A 16958-nucleotide genomic window follows, 5' to 3' on the forward strand; every position below is an offset into this window, starting at 1 on the left:
AGGGCGCTAACAACCGTGTTTCCTCTGCTCACAGCTCAGTTGTGTGTGCGCGCGTGTGTTTGTGTGTGTGCGTGTCTGTCTTCACGCTTTGTTCATGGGTCACATTCACTTGTTATATTCTGTTGATTTGAATCCTCTGAAGTACAATTCTGCATAAAAACCTGCAACAGAAACATATATTATAACTTGGATTTATTGTTTTTTTCCCGAATAAATCCAAGTTATAATATATTTCTTTAATATATTTCACTTATTGCAGCACACAGAGACACGTGTGTTTGCTGAAATACGGTGTGAGTGTAATAAAAACACAAATACAAGCTCCTGTGTGAGAACACTTCCACGATAAATCCATCAGCGGTCCTCCCCTCTCCCCTTCTCCCAGCCCCTCCTCTCGATTGGCTCTCAGCGGACAAACGGTCCACAAAGACGGCCTGTGATTGGTCCACGCTGCTGTCCCTCATAATTGGGGGGGGCGCGCCCCTTCTTTGGCTTTTGGCAACAGAGACGCGCGGCTGCTCTCCTTCTCTGCTGTTTAGTGCGTCGAGCGTTGGAGGGAAGTGGAGTTCGCGCGTCTCGTAGTGCGTCCGTGGACCAAAGAGCAGCAGCAGCAGCAGCAGCAGCGGTGCGCTCTTCCTCTTCCAGAGCCGCAGTCATCCCGGGGAGCAGCCCGCACCGTGCACGCCTCGGACACCGGGAGGAGGGATACTGCTCTTCTTCTGCATTCTTATTTTCTAACGGATTTGAAACATACATGTTCTTTTCATTTCCCCGATGGTAACCAAGTCCGCGCAGCCGGAGACATGTGGAATAATCCGGGGACAGTGCGCCGCGTCTCTCTAGTGTGTCTGCTCCTGACGCTGTGGGCTGAGGTGAGAACTTTAATCTCAGAGGGGGTGAGGAGGTTATCGATGGTGCGTTCACGTATCAATCGACTGGAAGTTTTTTTCCGTTTTTTTGGAGGGGGTTTAAATTCCAGCTTTAATTGAATTGCCTGCTCGGGTCGTTGAATCATGTGATCTCAGGATTTCTAAATTAGCGCTTCCTTCTGGGAGACAAATGAAGTAAAAATCATCTGCTGTGTGATGCAGTGTCGGTATTACAGACATCAGCTGCTGCTCAGCAATGTAAACCGTGAAGTTCTGAAGACACGGCTGGGTGAAAGTTCTGTGTTTTTAAAGTTACATCTCCAAAATGAAGTGCGTTTTACGCAGATTCTAAACAGCCTGAAGACGCAAATGATTTGAAGGAAACATTGTTTGCAGCGCAGCTTCACCTGCATGTTCATGTTCTATAACAGGTTGCAGAAGTCAGATCCTAAATAGTTCAGCTCTTTGGCGGATGTGTTTGTCTCTCTGTCAGAAGTCTCCACTGAGACTCAGGCTGCAGCGGGTCTCGTTAAGGTGCTCGGCCTGATATGCAGAGTGAGCTAAATTGGAGTGTAGGTCTGGTTACGCAGCCCCTGAAGTTCCGCTGTGCCAGAATGTACAGTAGTGCGGGGCTGCAGAGTGACTGCTCGCTGCAAATAATGCGCCCCACTTTCCCCTTCCATCTTAATCAAGTGGCATTTTGCTTGAACATTTAACCCAAAGCCGTCAAGTCCCTTAAAAAGCAGCGTGAGACTCTAATAGAAAGGAATAACTTCTACGTGGAATACAATGTCACTTTAGAAGAACATCTGAATGGACACTGCAGTGTAAACACCCTTTCAGTCCGTCTCACTCATCCTGTCTTCCCCCCAGGTGTCTCGGTCCACCGGGTACTTTGAGCTACAGCTGATTTCGGTGGGAAACCCTGAAGGGCAGCTCCTGAACGGCGACTGCTGCGACGCGGAGAAGAGCGCGGCGGAGGGCCACTGCGGCGCGGACGAGTGCGACACCTACTTCAAAGTGTGTTTAAAGGAATACCAAACGGAGGTCAAGACCAACGGACAGTGCACCTACGGCTCGGAAACTACTAAGGTTATCGGTGGGAATACTTTTCAGTTCAAGGGCGGCCAGAAAACCGGCCAGAACCGGAACAATGACGCCGGGAAGATCACCATCCCCTTCCAGTTCGCCTGGCCGGTAAGTGGATCTTAGTGGCGCGTGAACAGGTGGAAATTCACCAGTTTCATGTAAAAGATGTTTTCATGTTCATAATCTTCCACGATGTGTTTTAAAATGTAGAATCATCTGAGGGAGTTTGGTTATTAGTATTTTGGCACATTTTTGGCATTTTTTTGGTGCCGCTCATTCTTCCTTCCGCGTGGCAGCTTTTTTTTTGGCGTCTCTACGTGATCAGACGCCTCGTGAGGGATATCGCATTCCTCTCGTGGAGCTTTTTTGAGTGAATGTCTGTGCGTTTCTGAGCCAAAGCCCATGAGCGCGCGTGAGGCATGACTTTTACGCACAGCAGTGGTGCAGTTTGATGAGTTACTAAACAAGCTGCTGTTTGTTACAGTGTGTGAGAGGGGAGGGGGGCTGTGGTCCCGGTGTTTGAAGAGGATGGGGGGGGGGGGGATTAACAAGTGGCGGGTAATTTATTATCTAATCCAAACAAGCAGCGGAGCCAATCAGAAGCTGCGCCAGCGTGGGAAACAGGAACAGTCGTGACAGTCAGAGCTTTATGAGAGCTGCTGTTCCTCTCAGAGATCTGTATCAGCGAGCTGTAATGGTGGGGGTGACGTGCTAACGGAGGAAACGTCACAGGTTTGATTCCCACAACAGCTGAGCGAGCTGTCAAAATAAGAGTCCTGCTGGAAAAGAGCAACAGAGATGATGATGATATAGTTATTATAGCTCATCAATCAAGAGAAAAGGTTATGACTCTTTAGATAATCATTTACTAAAGCTTGTTACACTGCAACAGTTCTCACCGAGTCATTTTGTAGCTTTTACTGAGTTAAAGTCTTATTTTCTTCAAACATGTGAGATCTGAATATTTTACAGAAGCTTGTTTGAAGTATTTTCTTGAATGCTGTGAAGCAATCTGTCTAAATGTGTTGTTCCCACATACTGACTCATTCTTATTGGAAAAAGGTTGAAATAAGAACAAACTAAGGCGCCTTTCGGCCTCAATGTCAGTCAAACATGACTTTGGAGACTTTCTGAGTGTGTGAAGAACAAACACTAAAGAACTCCTGCTAGCTTCTCCAGTTTAAGGATCAGCTGGTTTTCTCTGCTTCATATGAATGTAAATAGAATATTTCAAGTTTTTTTGATCAAATGAAATAAGCAGTTTGAAGACTTGAACTTCTGGGAATGTGTGATGGACGTTTGTTTCCTGCAGCAGCAAAACACGTGACTGCTTGTGACTGAACATCAGTGTGCATACAGATATGGAATCATTCACCGCTGACACTCATAACGGACGGTGTCGCCGTGGAGACGTCGTATCGGCTGCTTTGTGCTCGGCTGGCTGGCCTGACCCCTCCATTCATCACTCCTCATGGTCAGCTGTCAGCGGAGGGGAAGATGGAAGTAGTAAGTTGGGGCCCTGCGGGCGGATTGGGTTACCACTAAGTTGTGTGTGACACAGGCGGCGGGTATCGGTGTCACCAACTACTCAAACAAGTGAAGATCCTCGGTCAATCTGGGCCGGGGGATGCCTTTACCTCTCAGGTGCACGCTCTATCCGTTATTGGGTCATTGTCTCGCTCGGCGTGTGTGGGGGTCAGGACTTTCCACTATGTGTGTGTGTGTGTGTGTGTGTGTGTGCGTGTGTGGCACAAAGGAAGGAGGGTATCAGTGTTCAGCTTTTAAGGTTGAAGCAGCTGAAGGCTTTTTAAAAGAAATGTCATCACACCTCGCGCTTTTAAATCGGTTCTCTAGACGCCTGGTAACGTTTTCACTGGTGGTTAAATATCTGGTGTGTGACCCTCTCTGTGCAGCGCCACCACTGCATTATTCTAATAATAATTCACTATATTAGTGCAGCACAAAGTAACACTCTTGATGCAATAAAAAATAAACAAGATGAGTAGAATGCATAACTTCATTGGAGGTAATTTACTTCACAAACTCTGAATGTTTGACAATAATCTTTAATTAGCATTGAATACAACTCGTGCTGCTGTTGGTGATTGATTAGTGTGATATAAATGTGTAGAATAGTTCCCAGTTTGATGTTCAATTTACAAAGATATGAAACAGACACAAGGAGCTGGAGCCAGAGAATGTTTGGCATTCTTTTCTTGACGGATGACTTTGATGAGTCACTTGAATCCAGTCGCCATCATGTTGTAGTTTAAACACTGTCGTGTCTTCTGTGTGTATAAGACATGTAGAGCATCCTGTCCACCCCGGAGGAGGGATTCCTCCTCTGAGAACACAGCAGATGCTCTACATAGAGGGACGTCTCGTCCTCTGTTCACACATCGATCAGAAGGTTGTGAAAGAAGACGGATGTCTCACTCTCCTCATACGTTACGCGGCCAAACCCAGACCTCCTCCTGCCACAGACAGCGCTGACAGTCACTAACAAAGTGTGTGTGTGTGTGAGTGTGTGCCCTGTAGCCTCTGGTGCTGCCATAGTGGACTCCTTCGGTCGGCCCCAGTAATCTGGGCCACTGGTGCTGCCATAGTGGACTCCTTCGGTCGGCCCCAGTAATCTGGGCCACTGGTCCTGACATGAATTAGCTGCAGAGAAAAGAAAAAAAGAAGGCCATTGTTCTGCCCTCTGCTACGCCGATCATTTCCCCTTCATGTTCAGCCCTCTGGCTGTTTGGGTCTGTAGTGACATCTTTTTCATTGGAGCGACGGGGGGGGGGGGGGGGGGCATTGACCGATGGAGCGAGGGACGATGGGGAGGAGAGAGAGGAAGCAGCCCCCTTTTCAAAATAAAAAAACCTCCACCCGGCTTCCTTGTGAGGGTTCTGTCACGAAGGAGTATTTTGGGATGCAGGAACTTTTTTTTTTTTGACAGCAAAAAACAATCATTTACTTCTTCTTCTCTTCCTCCCCTGCCCCCCCCCCCCCCATCTCACCCAAACCTTACCCTCTCTCTCTCTCTCCTTAAGGGGTATTTTTAGAGCTGCTGTCCTCCGCTCACCCCTCTTGTGAGTAAATCAAGGATCAAGGGTGCGTACTCCTTCAGTTTCATGGCCCGTTTCTTTACTCCCCCTCTGCCAGCATTCCCCCTCAGCCTGGCAGATCTGAGAGGGCAGAGGTGGAACAGCTGTTGTATGGAGACCTCCTCCTCCTCCTCCTCCTCCTGGAATAAATGTTTTAGTGAAACAACATTAGGAGAACAGGCTATGATTGCAGCGTTGACGAAGCAAAAGATCAGCTCACCCGGAGGAGTATCGGTGAGCAATCACAAAGTGCAATGTTGGATGTCTCCGTCTCCTTCCGTTGTTTCCTCGATGCCGTCACTGCCGGTCGGCTCGTTTGGCTCATTTGCCGAGTGCGTCTTTGGCACACGCTCCTCCATCAGGAGCTCCTCTCGGTTTGGTGACTGCTTTTAATGGTTGATTAGTTTTGGGGGGAAAGAGGACGAGAGCGTTGGGATGTGTGTTAGGTGAGCGGAAGAGATGGTGTGGTATGTTTGTGTCCAGTGGTGATGCTGCAAAATGAAGACAGACCCCAAAAATGTCCTATTTTTAAGGCCTACACATGTCAACCAGTTGTGCAACAACAGAACCAGATGCTGCAACTAAGTGAGACCATGATATCCAGTTTAATGAAGACCGCTCAGCATTGTGTCCGCTCCTCCCATGAGCCTGATGTGTGCAGACGTTAGCGTTAGCTACGTGGCTACATGGCGGGTAGACACGGACTGAATGAAGTAGAATCAGTCGACTCCCCTTTCTCGTGATCAGAAATAATATCTCATCAGACTGGGAGTGCAAATTAAAGTAAAGATATGATCTCTACTTTAACAGCTACCAGCTACTTTCTGACTGTTTTGTGTGCGCGTTGCAGTGACTTATCCTTGAGTCTGAACAGACTTTATTGGCAGCAGGACATGGTTCTCCTTTTCTTCATGCATACGTGACTTTGGAGCTCCAAAGCTTTGCTCTCATGAAGCATGTCGGTTGACCTGGAACACGTGTCTCTCTGTAAAACAACAAATTCACTCCTGTCTCTCTGCTCCGTGTGTCTTCATTAAGCCTGAGAAGCCTGCAGCAGGCCTCAGCAGGGCTGTGTGTGTGTGTGTGTGTGTGTGTGTGTGTGTGTGTGTGTGTGTGTGTGTGTGTGTGTGTGTGTGTGTGTGTGTGTGTGTGTGTGTGTGTGTGTGTGTGTGTGTGTGTGTGTGTGTGTGTGTGTGTGTGTGTGTGTGTGTGTGTGTGTGTGTGTGTGTGTGTGTGTGTGTGTGTGTGTGTGTGTGTGTGTGTGTGTGTGTGTGTGTGTGTGTGTGGCGGTTAACTGCGGTCGGGACGAGTCTGCTCGTCTTTCCCACGCTGTCGCTGGATTCCGCGTCAGCTGACCTGGTTCTAAGGCGTGTACAATGTGCGATTAGCTCCTCGGTCTGTGCGAGCTGATTGATTGCTGAGGCTGCTGGTGGTTTTGGTTTTGTGTGTGTGACTGATGTGTGTGTGTGTGTAGGGGCAGCTTTTTATCCTCGTGTCGGGACATAAATATGTTCTCACAGTTACATTATGAGGCACAAAAAGCAGGTCCACACAAGATAAACCACATGGGTTAAAGCTTCAGGTTTAAGTCTCCAGAGAATTAATGTGAGTCAGTGTCCTCACATTAAAACTAAGAGAGAGTGTGGGTGTAGGTGTAGGTGTGGAAGCTGTACATATGCATCATGCTGATGCTGATATGATATTTACTAGCAGTCAGTTGAATTAATCTTCATCCCAACAAGTCCAAATCTGGTATTTCAGCAAATCGGATTGTGACAAATTCTGATTTAAAAAAGCTCATTCTTGACCTCAGAAGTAGTAGTTTCACAAATCTAAAGGTCCACTTACTAGTTTCTCTTCTGATCTTAAAGTGTAAGCCAACACAGAAGAGAAGTCCAAAAGTGCTATAAAGAATTGCAACATCTTTCATGTGATATGGATGAAACCTGTAGAAAAGCCACGATATCTCAATATGGGAATATTGCCAATATGTGTATAGAGAGAAATGATCAGAGACGGTGTCCACAGACGTACTTCTATCAGACTCAGGGGAGGTGGTTGCTTTGTATATGTATCTTTTTTCATCACAGGCTGGTGAAACATTGATTTCATTTTTTGTCTTTTTATTTGCATTGTTTGTATGTTGCCATTGTATATTGTGCAACCGCTGAGATGTTGTCCAGTGTCAGTCGGATGACTTGTATTGATGAGGTGGAGGTGTGTTGCTTGGTGTGGCGATGGCGTTGCTCCACTTTCTTCAGTCCCTGAACAGCTCTGCAAAGAGGTTTCACCCATAACCTCTCTGGCGTCAAGACCATCAGATGGTTAGTGAACGGTAGTGACACATTAACAAGTAATACTGGCAATGCAAAGGATTTAGACCTCACAGCCGCGGTATCGTGGCTCTTTTACATCGACTGTGAATAAGAAGTGGACGTAGCCATCGTGACGTCACCCATTGCTTTGTAGACTGATGTTTTGAAGCCTCTAATTAAACTTTTTGGCCGTCGCCATCTTGTTTTTTTGCAACCGAAAGTGACACTAGAGGGAGGAGCTAAGTACAACCGAACGCTGAATAAGACCAAAATGTTACAATTAACTTCATGAAGTGAAAACACACGACGAAAACACAGACTACTCTCAGAACGGACACCTCTGCGGTAGAGACCTGTCAATCACAAGGTAGTCCCGCCCTAAAGCATTCCTTTACTTAATATCATGACCTCTTTACTGAAGCATCAGTATCCCTGCTCCTCTGGTTCTTCCTACACTGAGCACTGATTTAGAACCGGAGGTTAAACTTGCACTATGTTTGAGATGTCCTCATATACATTTTCCATGGACACCTGCCAGCCAATCAGGGACGAGTATTTTTCCGTAGCCGTGGTGTATTATTGAATGATCGCCAAGCTCCCTGTGTGCAGTATGTACAGATCAGTTTCATGTGTGTTAGTCTGCACATGAACATGTGCTCTATGTCCTTTATTACACCTGTTATTATCATAAGCGTCCTGCCGTCTCCGCTCCGTCCATGTTGTGATTTTGCATCCGGCGTGTTTCGCTGCATTTGTTTCTAAAGAATATGGCCGAACTCTGCAGACGTCCTTTAACACCCGCTGAGATCCACCTCCAGATACGGTTTTAATTTGTTCTGGGTGCGTTTACACCTTTTTTCTCCTCGTCCAGATCAGAGATCCACTTACAGATTACAGGTGTGAATGTGTGTGTATCGTCGCGATGTGTGTGTGTGTGTGTTTAGGTCGTGAGCACTGAGGTGATTAAAGCACGCAGCTTAATTTCCCACTTGACTCCCAGTAGTTGCTCCCAGTGCTAATGGAGCTCAGCTGGACCTCACAGAGAGGGAGGGAGGCGTTTTGAAGGAGGAGTGCATGATGGGAAATAAAAACAGAGCTCCATTGTTGATTGTCTTTATCTACTTATATCTTCACGGGTCTCTTGTTTGTCTTCGTCCATCTTCTCTCTCTCGGACCACCCGCCGGGAGGAAAACCCCGTAGCTACATCATTTGTTACAAATCATTTGGCTGCTGCGTTTCCTCTTTCGTTAGCTTGTTTTGCTAGCTTTGAGCGTGTGATCGCACCGGCAGTTTGCTTTTCTTTGGTCCGAAACTGAGTGGGAGAAGATCTTCTGTGTTGTATTTTTGCAACATTCAGGCTCTCCTCGTGAACCAAACGTCCATCATGCACCAGGTTTGTGAGCCACCACTAGGCCGTTTCTCCTCACCCAATTGGCGTTCTTTGTGTTATTTCAGCTAAGCATGACAGATTTCTGGGTAATTTCTCTCCTCTGGTGTTGATCACAGTAGAGAGCACATGAAGTAGCTGGAAATGAACAATCTTCTCACGGACAAATAAACCAAATTAAAGCAGTAAATGCTCCAGTGTTCAATAAACACACCCTGACTCATCATTTGGCTTTCCAAAAGTATGCTGAAGAGATCAAACAGGACAAATTTAAGAATTCATACAGCGTTCTTCTTCTTCTTCCGTACGTTGCTGCAACGTGGACGTCGTGCAGCCTTTCCTAACCGGCCTCTCCAGAGGGATCGGGTGACGGTTCAGCAGGGTTTCTCAACACATCTGGGGCCAAAATCTCTGTCAGTGACCTCAGTTACCCAACCGCCCACTTCATGGAGAAACCCCCGCAACACTCTCGCACACTTTTCTCTAATCCATAACGTCTGAAATCAAATCCACGCTGCTCATTCGATGTGTTGTGTTTGTGTAATGGGATGAAGTGGACGCTCTGGGTTGATCATGTCGTTCGTAGTTTTACTGATGTATTATAAGCTGCTTAGAGCTAGATTTAGGAAGTTAAAGGTCATAATTCACCTCTAAGATTTACTTTATGTTGCTGTGAAAACATCTGTATTTATTCAGGTTTTTTGCCAAAAACTACATTTTACAAGATGACATTTGAACACATCATGACAACTTTTATAATTCACCCAAAACTCATTTTTACTGAACGAGCATGAGCAGTGCTGCTGCTAACGTTACTAGTTCTCCTCCTTTGAGTTAAGATTGTTTTTGTCAATTAATCCTTCGCTAAGCCCCGCCCCTCGAAAACGCAGACTAGCCAATCACATCGGCCAGCTCCGGCTAGGGTTCGACATCTATCCGTCTCTGCTCTGTAGACTCTCATCAATGGTCTCAGATGTTCTTCATGTTCAGGCTTTAGTCTGGAGCTCGTCGTGGTTAAACGTTGTGTAAAAGTGATACTCGTTACCCGGAGAGGTTAAAGGAGAGACTCGTTTATAGCAAAGGTCAGAGTCGATGTTGCACGCAGCAAACTGGTCTCTCTCCCTCCACCTCGTCTCCACATGAAAGACTTTTCTTTGCTGTCGGGTGCAGGAGGGGCCGCTCGGTTGGATCACTGATGAAGGAGCTGGTCGGGGGTTTTCCCACGGCGTGGATATCACTTTCCCGGCCGCGCTGTGGAAACGAGGGCCGCCTTAACCTCTTTGTCACCGCACCTTTGAGGGGGAACAATGACTTTATACCTCGGCCTTTGTGCCCAGATATTGAGTTATCAAGACGAGTGGAGGGAGGGAGGGTGGCAGAAGGGAGGCAGAATGTCAGGATTAGAGAGCGTTTTGCAGACGGCCTCTCTGGGGTGCAGCATGCTGGATCTGGTGTTCACACCTGCTTCAGGTGTTCTCGCTTCACGTGGAGCTCTGAATTTACAGTTGTTCTCAGACGAGGATGAATATTCATGATCCATCAACTGGTGGTTTTCTTCAGAGGCCCCCATCTACCCGATGTGTAGATATGTCAGCTCTCTTCAGAAGCTAGAGCAGTCTAAGAGAATCCAGAGGAACATCAAGTAATAGAATGAAGTAGAGATACAGAGCTGAGGATATCATCTAAATATCTGTTTTGTGCTGAGGTTCCCTCTTCTTGCTGATGCTTCCTCGTGCTGTAGGTCATTTGCATGAAATATAACAAACACAAAAGTGGTCGTTTGGCAGCGAAGTCCAAAATAACCTTTATGACAAAATGTTTCCAAGAAGGACTTTAAACCTGCAAACGATCTTTCTTTGTGGCCAGATCTAGAAAAGTCTTTTTGCCGCTTTACACGTGTGATCCTGGTTTTGTGGAGCAGGTTTCTGTTCTCAAAGACTTGCAACATCTGTCGCTTAATGTCTGAATGCACATTTACTCAAAAGCCACCACGCTTCCACCTCAAAGGTTCAGAAAACCTGCCTTCCTCAGTGAATCGCTCTGGTGTTTCCACGCTCATCTCTCTGATCTTTTCTCTTCTTCACTGTTTATCGAGTCAGTAGCTCCAGCTAAGCGTTTGAGCTGGTTCCAGACACATTCATAGTACTATTCTTTATGTTCCTCCTTTGCTCACTGTCCCTTGTTATAAAGCACGCCACCTATTGTGACTGCGTGCACCTCCAAGGAGACGCTGCCCCCATAATAAACCAGTCTGAGGTCCCGAGTTAGGAGATGAGTGATGAGTGATTGTGATACGAGGTTTAAAGTAGTGAAGGATGAGACGCCTGTGTGAGCGCGGTGGTTGAGGGAGTGTCGGCAGCATCTGATGACAGACGATTTGACGGAGAGGTAATAAAAAGCAGAGCGCGGTGTTCAGGTGTTCAGATCTGTGACTTACTGAGAAGCACTTTATGATTAACTATATGAAGAACAAACAGAAAAACTCCCTTCAACAGTTAAAAAACGTCACCTTACTGTATATTTGTAAGCCTATCGCTGGATCAGAGGACTCACTAATGGATTTAAGGCGGTATTTTCTTCCCACTGCTTCCCTTCACGCACTTTTCTTTAAAAGAATAATTCCTCAGAATTCCTCTCCGTTGTAACCTGGAGCGACACAAATAGATTTTCACGCGTTTGGTGGGAAAAAGTGAATTGGGTCATTTTCCCATTCTGCAGCTCGGTATAAAGACCTGATTAGATTAGCTTTGATTAGATTTGCCGTCTGAGCGAGGCCTCCTGTGTGTGTGTGTGTGTGTGTGTGTGTGGGGGGGGGGGGGGGGGGGGGGGGGGGCTCCTTAGAGAGAGGAGGTGGTGTCGGTGGAGGGGCGGTGGGCTCGTTCTGTTATAATGTGCTAAATTAACCATCCCAGCTCCTCTCTGCCGGGAGCAACATCTTTTATTCATGTCAACAGACTAACAGGTGTGACCTGACAGGTGTTGCCGCTGCTTTTTTTTCTTCATCTTCCTCTGATCACAACTCGAGAAAAGTTGTTAATTGGGTTCTTTCTCTTCCCTGCTGCTGTGAAATTTCAATTAAAGGAACATTCTTCTCTATTTTAATCCACCTTAAGGTGTGAAGCTCTCCTTTTAAAGTGATGATATTTGTGATATTACGCACACATCGGGGTGTTTGTGACTCTGAGCATCTCGTCGATCAAGCAGTGGGTTTAATTCTGGAACATCTGATGTCGGGGACAGGAAGTGGAACAGTTTTCAGAATAAACTTCGCTCTGCAAACTCAACAGCCACAAATGGTTGATCCATGTCGTTCATTACTGGACTTTTAACGGTCTGTAGATCACAGCACAACAACGTAAGAAATAACAACAATAAACTTAAGGTTCATTACGATGGCCATATACATACAGGGACATGAAACACTGAGCATCAGGAGCAGTGGGCTGCTGGAAATGTGTGAAATATATTCACGTTTTGAAAATAAATAAATACAATTGAGTATATTTCGGTTTTGGAAATTAATTAACATGATTTTGAACGCTTTTCAGACGCATTTTTATATTTTTTTATCCCATTTTCACTTTTTATCTCCATGACAAAAATAAAATCTAACAATCCCGTCCAGTCGCCTCTTCATGAACACCACGCCCAACGCAGCGTCCACCACCGGTACTATAACCATCAAAGTATAAACACACACACACTGCTAACGCTCCAAAGTCAGATATAACGAGGTTAAACTAAGCAGACGCAGTGTAGCAGCAGCAGAAGATTAAATCTTATCAGTATGTATAGAAACCATCATGAAGCAGCTCCAGCCGTACGGTGAATCCTCAGCAGAGCTCCGTGGTGCCGGCGGCTGTTGAAGCCGTAATTTATTCATTGAACAGGTGAAGGCGGCGAGGGAGGGGGCCGCTTCTCCTCGCCTAATGAAAACTCAAATCCCTCTGACTCCTGTAAATTGGTTCGGAGGTGTCAAGTGTCACACTAACCCCCCCCCCCCCCCCCCCCATATCACATAGAGTCGACTCCTAAAGTCATCTCACTGCAGACAGAAGGGACGTGACACTTTGATCCTGCAGCTCCTGTCCTTCAAGGACGCACACACACACACACACACGTACACACATATACATACACACACACACACACACACACACACACACACACACACACTGCTCTGAGGCCGTGGGACAGCCCCATCTGTCTGGGAGCCAGCGGCTGTGACATTTAAAATTGATTACAAAGGGAAAGATTGATTATGATAATGTCCACTTATTTTCACTCGTTACAGAGTTATGTGCCGCTTGCTGGGCTCATAAATCACGGCCGGGTCATCTGGAGCCGATGTCGTCCTCGGGCTCATGTCTTGGTTTTTTTTCGGGGGGGGGGGGGGGGGGTTATTAGGGATTGGAACTATAATTTGAAGTCACATAAACTCCGGAGATTGTTTCCCAGGAGAAGTTTGGTTTTAGTCGAGGGATGACGTCTGGGTTGAGCGTGACACGGATTACACCTCCGTCACATTCATAGACGGTATATAAGAAGTGGACGTAGTCGTAGTGACGTCACCCATTGCAACCAGTTAACAGGAAGTGACCATATCTGGACTGAGGATGAGTGACGTAGAGACTCCGTATACGGCTCTGGTAGCCACCTGTCAATCACTGTGTAGCCCCGCCCTAAAGCATCCCCTGCTTTATGGTCTGTTTGACTCTAAATGGACCATAATGTACTAAATGAACATCATGCTGTATTGAAGAAGACTTGAAACTAGAGATTGAGACCATAATCTCATGTTCACAATGTTTACTGAGGTAATAAATCAAGAGAGAAGTAGAGTCATTTTCTCATAGACTTCTATACAACCAGAGGAGTCGCCCCCTGGTGGACATTAGAGAGAATGCAGGTTTAACACATGAAGCATTGGCTTCACTATTCAGAACCGGAGGTTGCCGCCTGGTTAGATAGCCGGTTCGTAACTTGGTCATAAACAACCAAGCGTCTTGCCGTTCCTTGAAGTTCTCTGGTGGTTTTGGCGTCGGCCCTTAGCGACAGAAGTTCCCGAATCTCGTCTTCTCTCCAGTTAGACTTTCTGTTGGCGTCTTCGCATTAAGGACTCTTCTTCTTCCTCTTCTTCACCCTCGGATGTTTGTTGTCTCTCGGTTTTGCGCCGGCCGCATGAAAGAAACATCACCAACACACTCGCTCGCTGTGAATTCTAGGAACAATGAGCGCCTCTGTTCACACATGAGCTCAACGGGACATTACACAGACTTTGTACGACATAGCCGGCAGGGTGAAGTCTGTTTAATGTCCGAATGATTCGGACATATGTGTTCTCACATACAGCTCCTCTGATTCATGTCTAGATAAGTTCAGGGTGGTGTTGCATGTTTGAGATTCTGTTCCACGTCTTAACATATCTGTGATCTGGTAGTGAGCAGACAAAAACTGTTAAATAAATATTAATGTAGGTTTAGCAAATTTAGTTAAATTCATTAAATTGTTGTACTTAATCAGATGCAAAATAAAAACACGATGTCTTCATTATATATATATTCATCATCTGCGTGGCTTATTTCTCGTCTTAAATGTTTCACAGTTATTTCTGTACTATACTCTCATCTTACAGTGATGCTGTCTGTGATCTCTCTCTGAGGTTAATGGATGCTGCTGTGACAGTTACCTGACATCACACAGACACCTGTCTGAAACATCTACTGGATACCTTCTCCCACATTTGATCCCATTGTGGATTCAGCAGCTTGGTGAGATTGCTCCAGCTCAGGGACCAACTAGGAGGTACAGGACAGACTTTTAACCCAGCAGGGGGTCTTGAGTTGCTCCGCATCCAGGTCTTTGTTATAATGCTGAACAGTTCAGTTGGTTTCTATTAGGTCAGCAGGTGTCGGAGGTAAAAGGAGTCTTCTTGCTTTTAGTCCCTTCTCTGAGTCACATTAATATCCTTACTTATTTATGAGAGTTGTTCCGATACCAGTATCAGAAGTGCCTCTGAGATGCTGGATCGATCTGATATCACGTTATCATTTATCAGCTCATTCACGCTACAAAGGAACTCGCCGTCACATCCCTACATCTTGCTGATCGCTACTGAGCATGTGCAACAATCACCATAGAGTGAGTCAGAAGCGAGGCGGCTCACTCGTTAGCTTCTTCCATCATCGATTTCAGGCGCAGCGATCGTTTTCCCAAGAGTTGCACGTGCTCAGTAGCGATCAGGCCAGTACTAGTGGAGAGTGTAGCAATCATACCACATCCATAAGTGGTAAACAGCTGTTCAAAATAAAGATAATAATGTTTATTTTTGTTTTTAACGCACTGGTACTAGATCAGCAAGAACAAATCTTTTTGTTTAGGAGTCTTTGACATTCAGCCGAACTGTCAGCACATCGTTTTCACTCTCAGATGAGATCGTAAATCATCATTTATGTGCTGCTCACTGGGGAAGCTGCCAGCAAACCACAGTACGGATGCAATCATTGAAATGATGACTGACGCCATGACACAGTTTATTTAACGTATCATTTGACATATTTACTCAAGATCCTGATGGACATTTTAGTAAAATACAAATAATCAATAGTTGCCGCTCTTGTGAGGTTGATTCTTGTAGCTGAGTAGTTTTCTGGTGCTTAGAATGGGATTTTCCCCAATTGCTGCCTAAACAGCTCCAAACCTGCATGTTGTGAACACACCCGACAGCATCAACCAGATACTTGTAACAACTCGGTTTCATATCTCGTGATTTAGTCTCTCTTGCATCTCCTCTCTGTCGCCAAACTATGACCTACCCTTAAATCCGAGCACCATAGAACGAGCTTTATCGTGGCTTTCTGTCTTCTCTCCGTCTCTAATCTCTCCACTCTGTGAGCTCTCCTGTAATCTTCCCTGCAGCTCTCAGTTCCCCCCGAGTCACACTTGGGTCATGGGAACTCACAGCTGCTCGTCCGGCTCCATGCAGTCGACGGACGGCGAGCTCCGTTTGGGTTTGTTTCCTGTTGCCCGTGCACCTGAAACAATCCAGAGTTTGGGTTTGTTGCTGTGGGATGGAGGAGTCTGTCTCCTCTGCAAAGTAGGAAAGTAGGAAAGTAGGGCATAGTGTGCAGGCATGCTGCGCCTTCACACACAATATCCTCAGAAACACGTATCATGGTTCAATAGTGAGTAAGAAGGCATGTAAAGTTGGCATTCTTTAACACAATACAATGCTATAAACTGGAATGTGTTAAGTTCAGCTCAATACTGAGTAAGTCTAACTGGTGACAATCTAACGTTCTTTGCTTGTGCTTCAAGCAGCTATCAAACCGAAATATTAATGTGGCAGCCCAGCCGTCAGAAGAAATGTTGGTATTGTACGTTTCAGCAAACCACAGATATGTTTCATATTAACCTCGTATCACGCCTGCAGAAACGCACAATAACGCGTGGTTAACGTTGGGAAACTATTGGTTGTGTTTAGGCAACAGGTCTACCTGGTTACGGTCAGAAAAAAACATCAAGGTTTGTGTTTCAATAAAAACTTAACACGGTAAATAAATAGCGACCGCCCTGAGTGGACTTTCTTACGTAACGAGCGTAAAGTCAACGTTGACTTTTGGTTTCACACGAGACACAAACATCGGTCTCCTGGGTGAAAGTCCTGTGTTTGTTTGACCCGTCCACCATCAGTGGGCTTTCCTGGGTGTTACACTCATAACTTTAAATAACAGTAGCTCGTTGTACTACGTCACTAGCTGTGACCGAATGAAAAAACACGGTCGTTCGACGTATTGGTGGTTTGCAGAAATGTACAATGACAACATTTCTTTCTGGCGATTAAATACCAAAAAGTGTCTGAAAAGTTGGTCAGATTGGTAGTTTTGTGGTTTGATTCTTGCAGCTTTGACACGTTGTAAATGTGACCACTGTTCAATACTTTCACAATGTTGTGTTGTTTTCATTCACTCAGTCTGATGCTGACCTTCTTTCACATTCTGACGTTCATCATCGTAGCGAAGGCAAAGTCTTATTTTCTGAGGACAAATACAACCAATGCCCCAAAGAAATGCACAGCAGCCACCATGCACATGTGTGCACATCTTTTTGGGGGGAGATCTATTAGCTGAAATGGAATACAATATTTAATATTCATATAATCATATCTATGTTTTCTTAAGTGTGTAATCACCTGAAACAAAA

General features: G+C 45.8%; 1 protein-coding gene across 1 annotated transcript in view; it reads left to right on the forward strand.

Annotated features, from left to right (window-relative positions):
* Nucleotides 1–598: 598 nt before the first annotated feature.
* Nucleotides 599–16958, forward strand: part of LOC142967806 (protein jagged-2-like) — a 49443-nt gene continuing 33083 nt past the window's right edge. The window contains exons 1-2 of the mRNA XM_076107403.1: nt 599–872; nt 1743–2066. Of these exons, the coding sequence (XP_075963518.1) occupies nt 804–872; nt 1743–2066 (393 nt within the window). The 5' untranslated portion in view covers nt 599–803. The remainder of the gene's footprint in view (nt 873–1742; nt 2067–16958) is intronic.

This window comes from Anarhichas minor, unplaced genomic scaffold (assembly GCF_050575085.1).
Source record: "Anarhichas minor isolate MPS153535 unplaced genomic scaffold, ASM5057508v1 ptg000038l, whole genome shotgun sequence".
NCBI classification, from domain to species: Eukaryota; Metazoa; Chordata; class Actinopteri; order Perciformes; family Anarhichadidae; genus Anarhichas; species Anarhichas minor.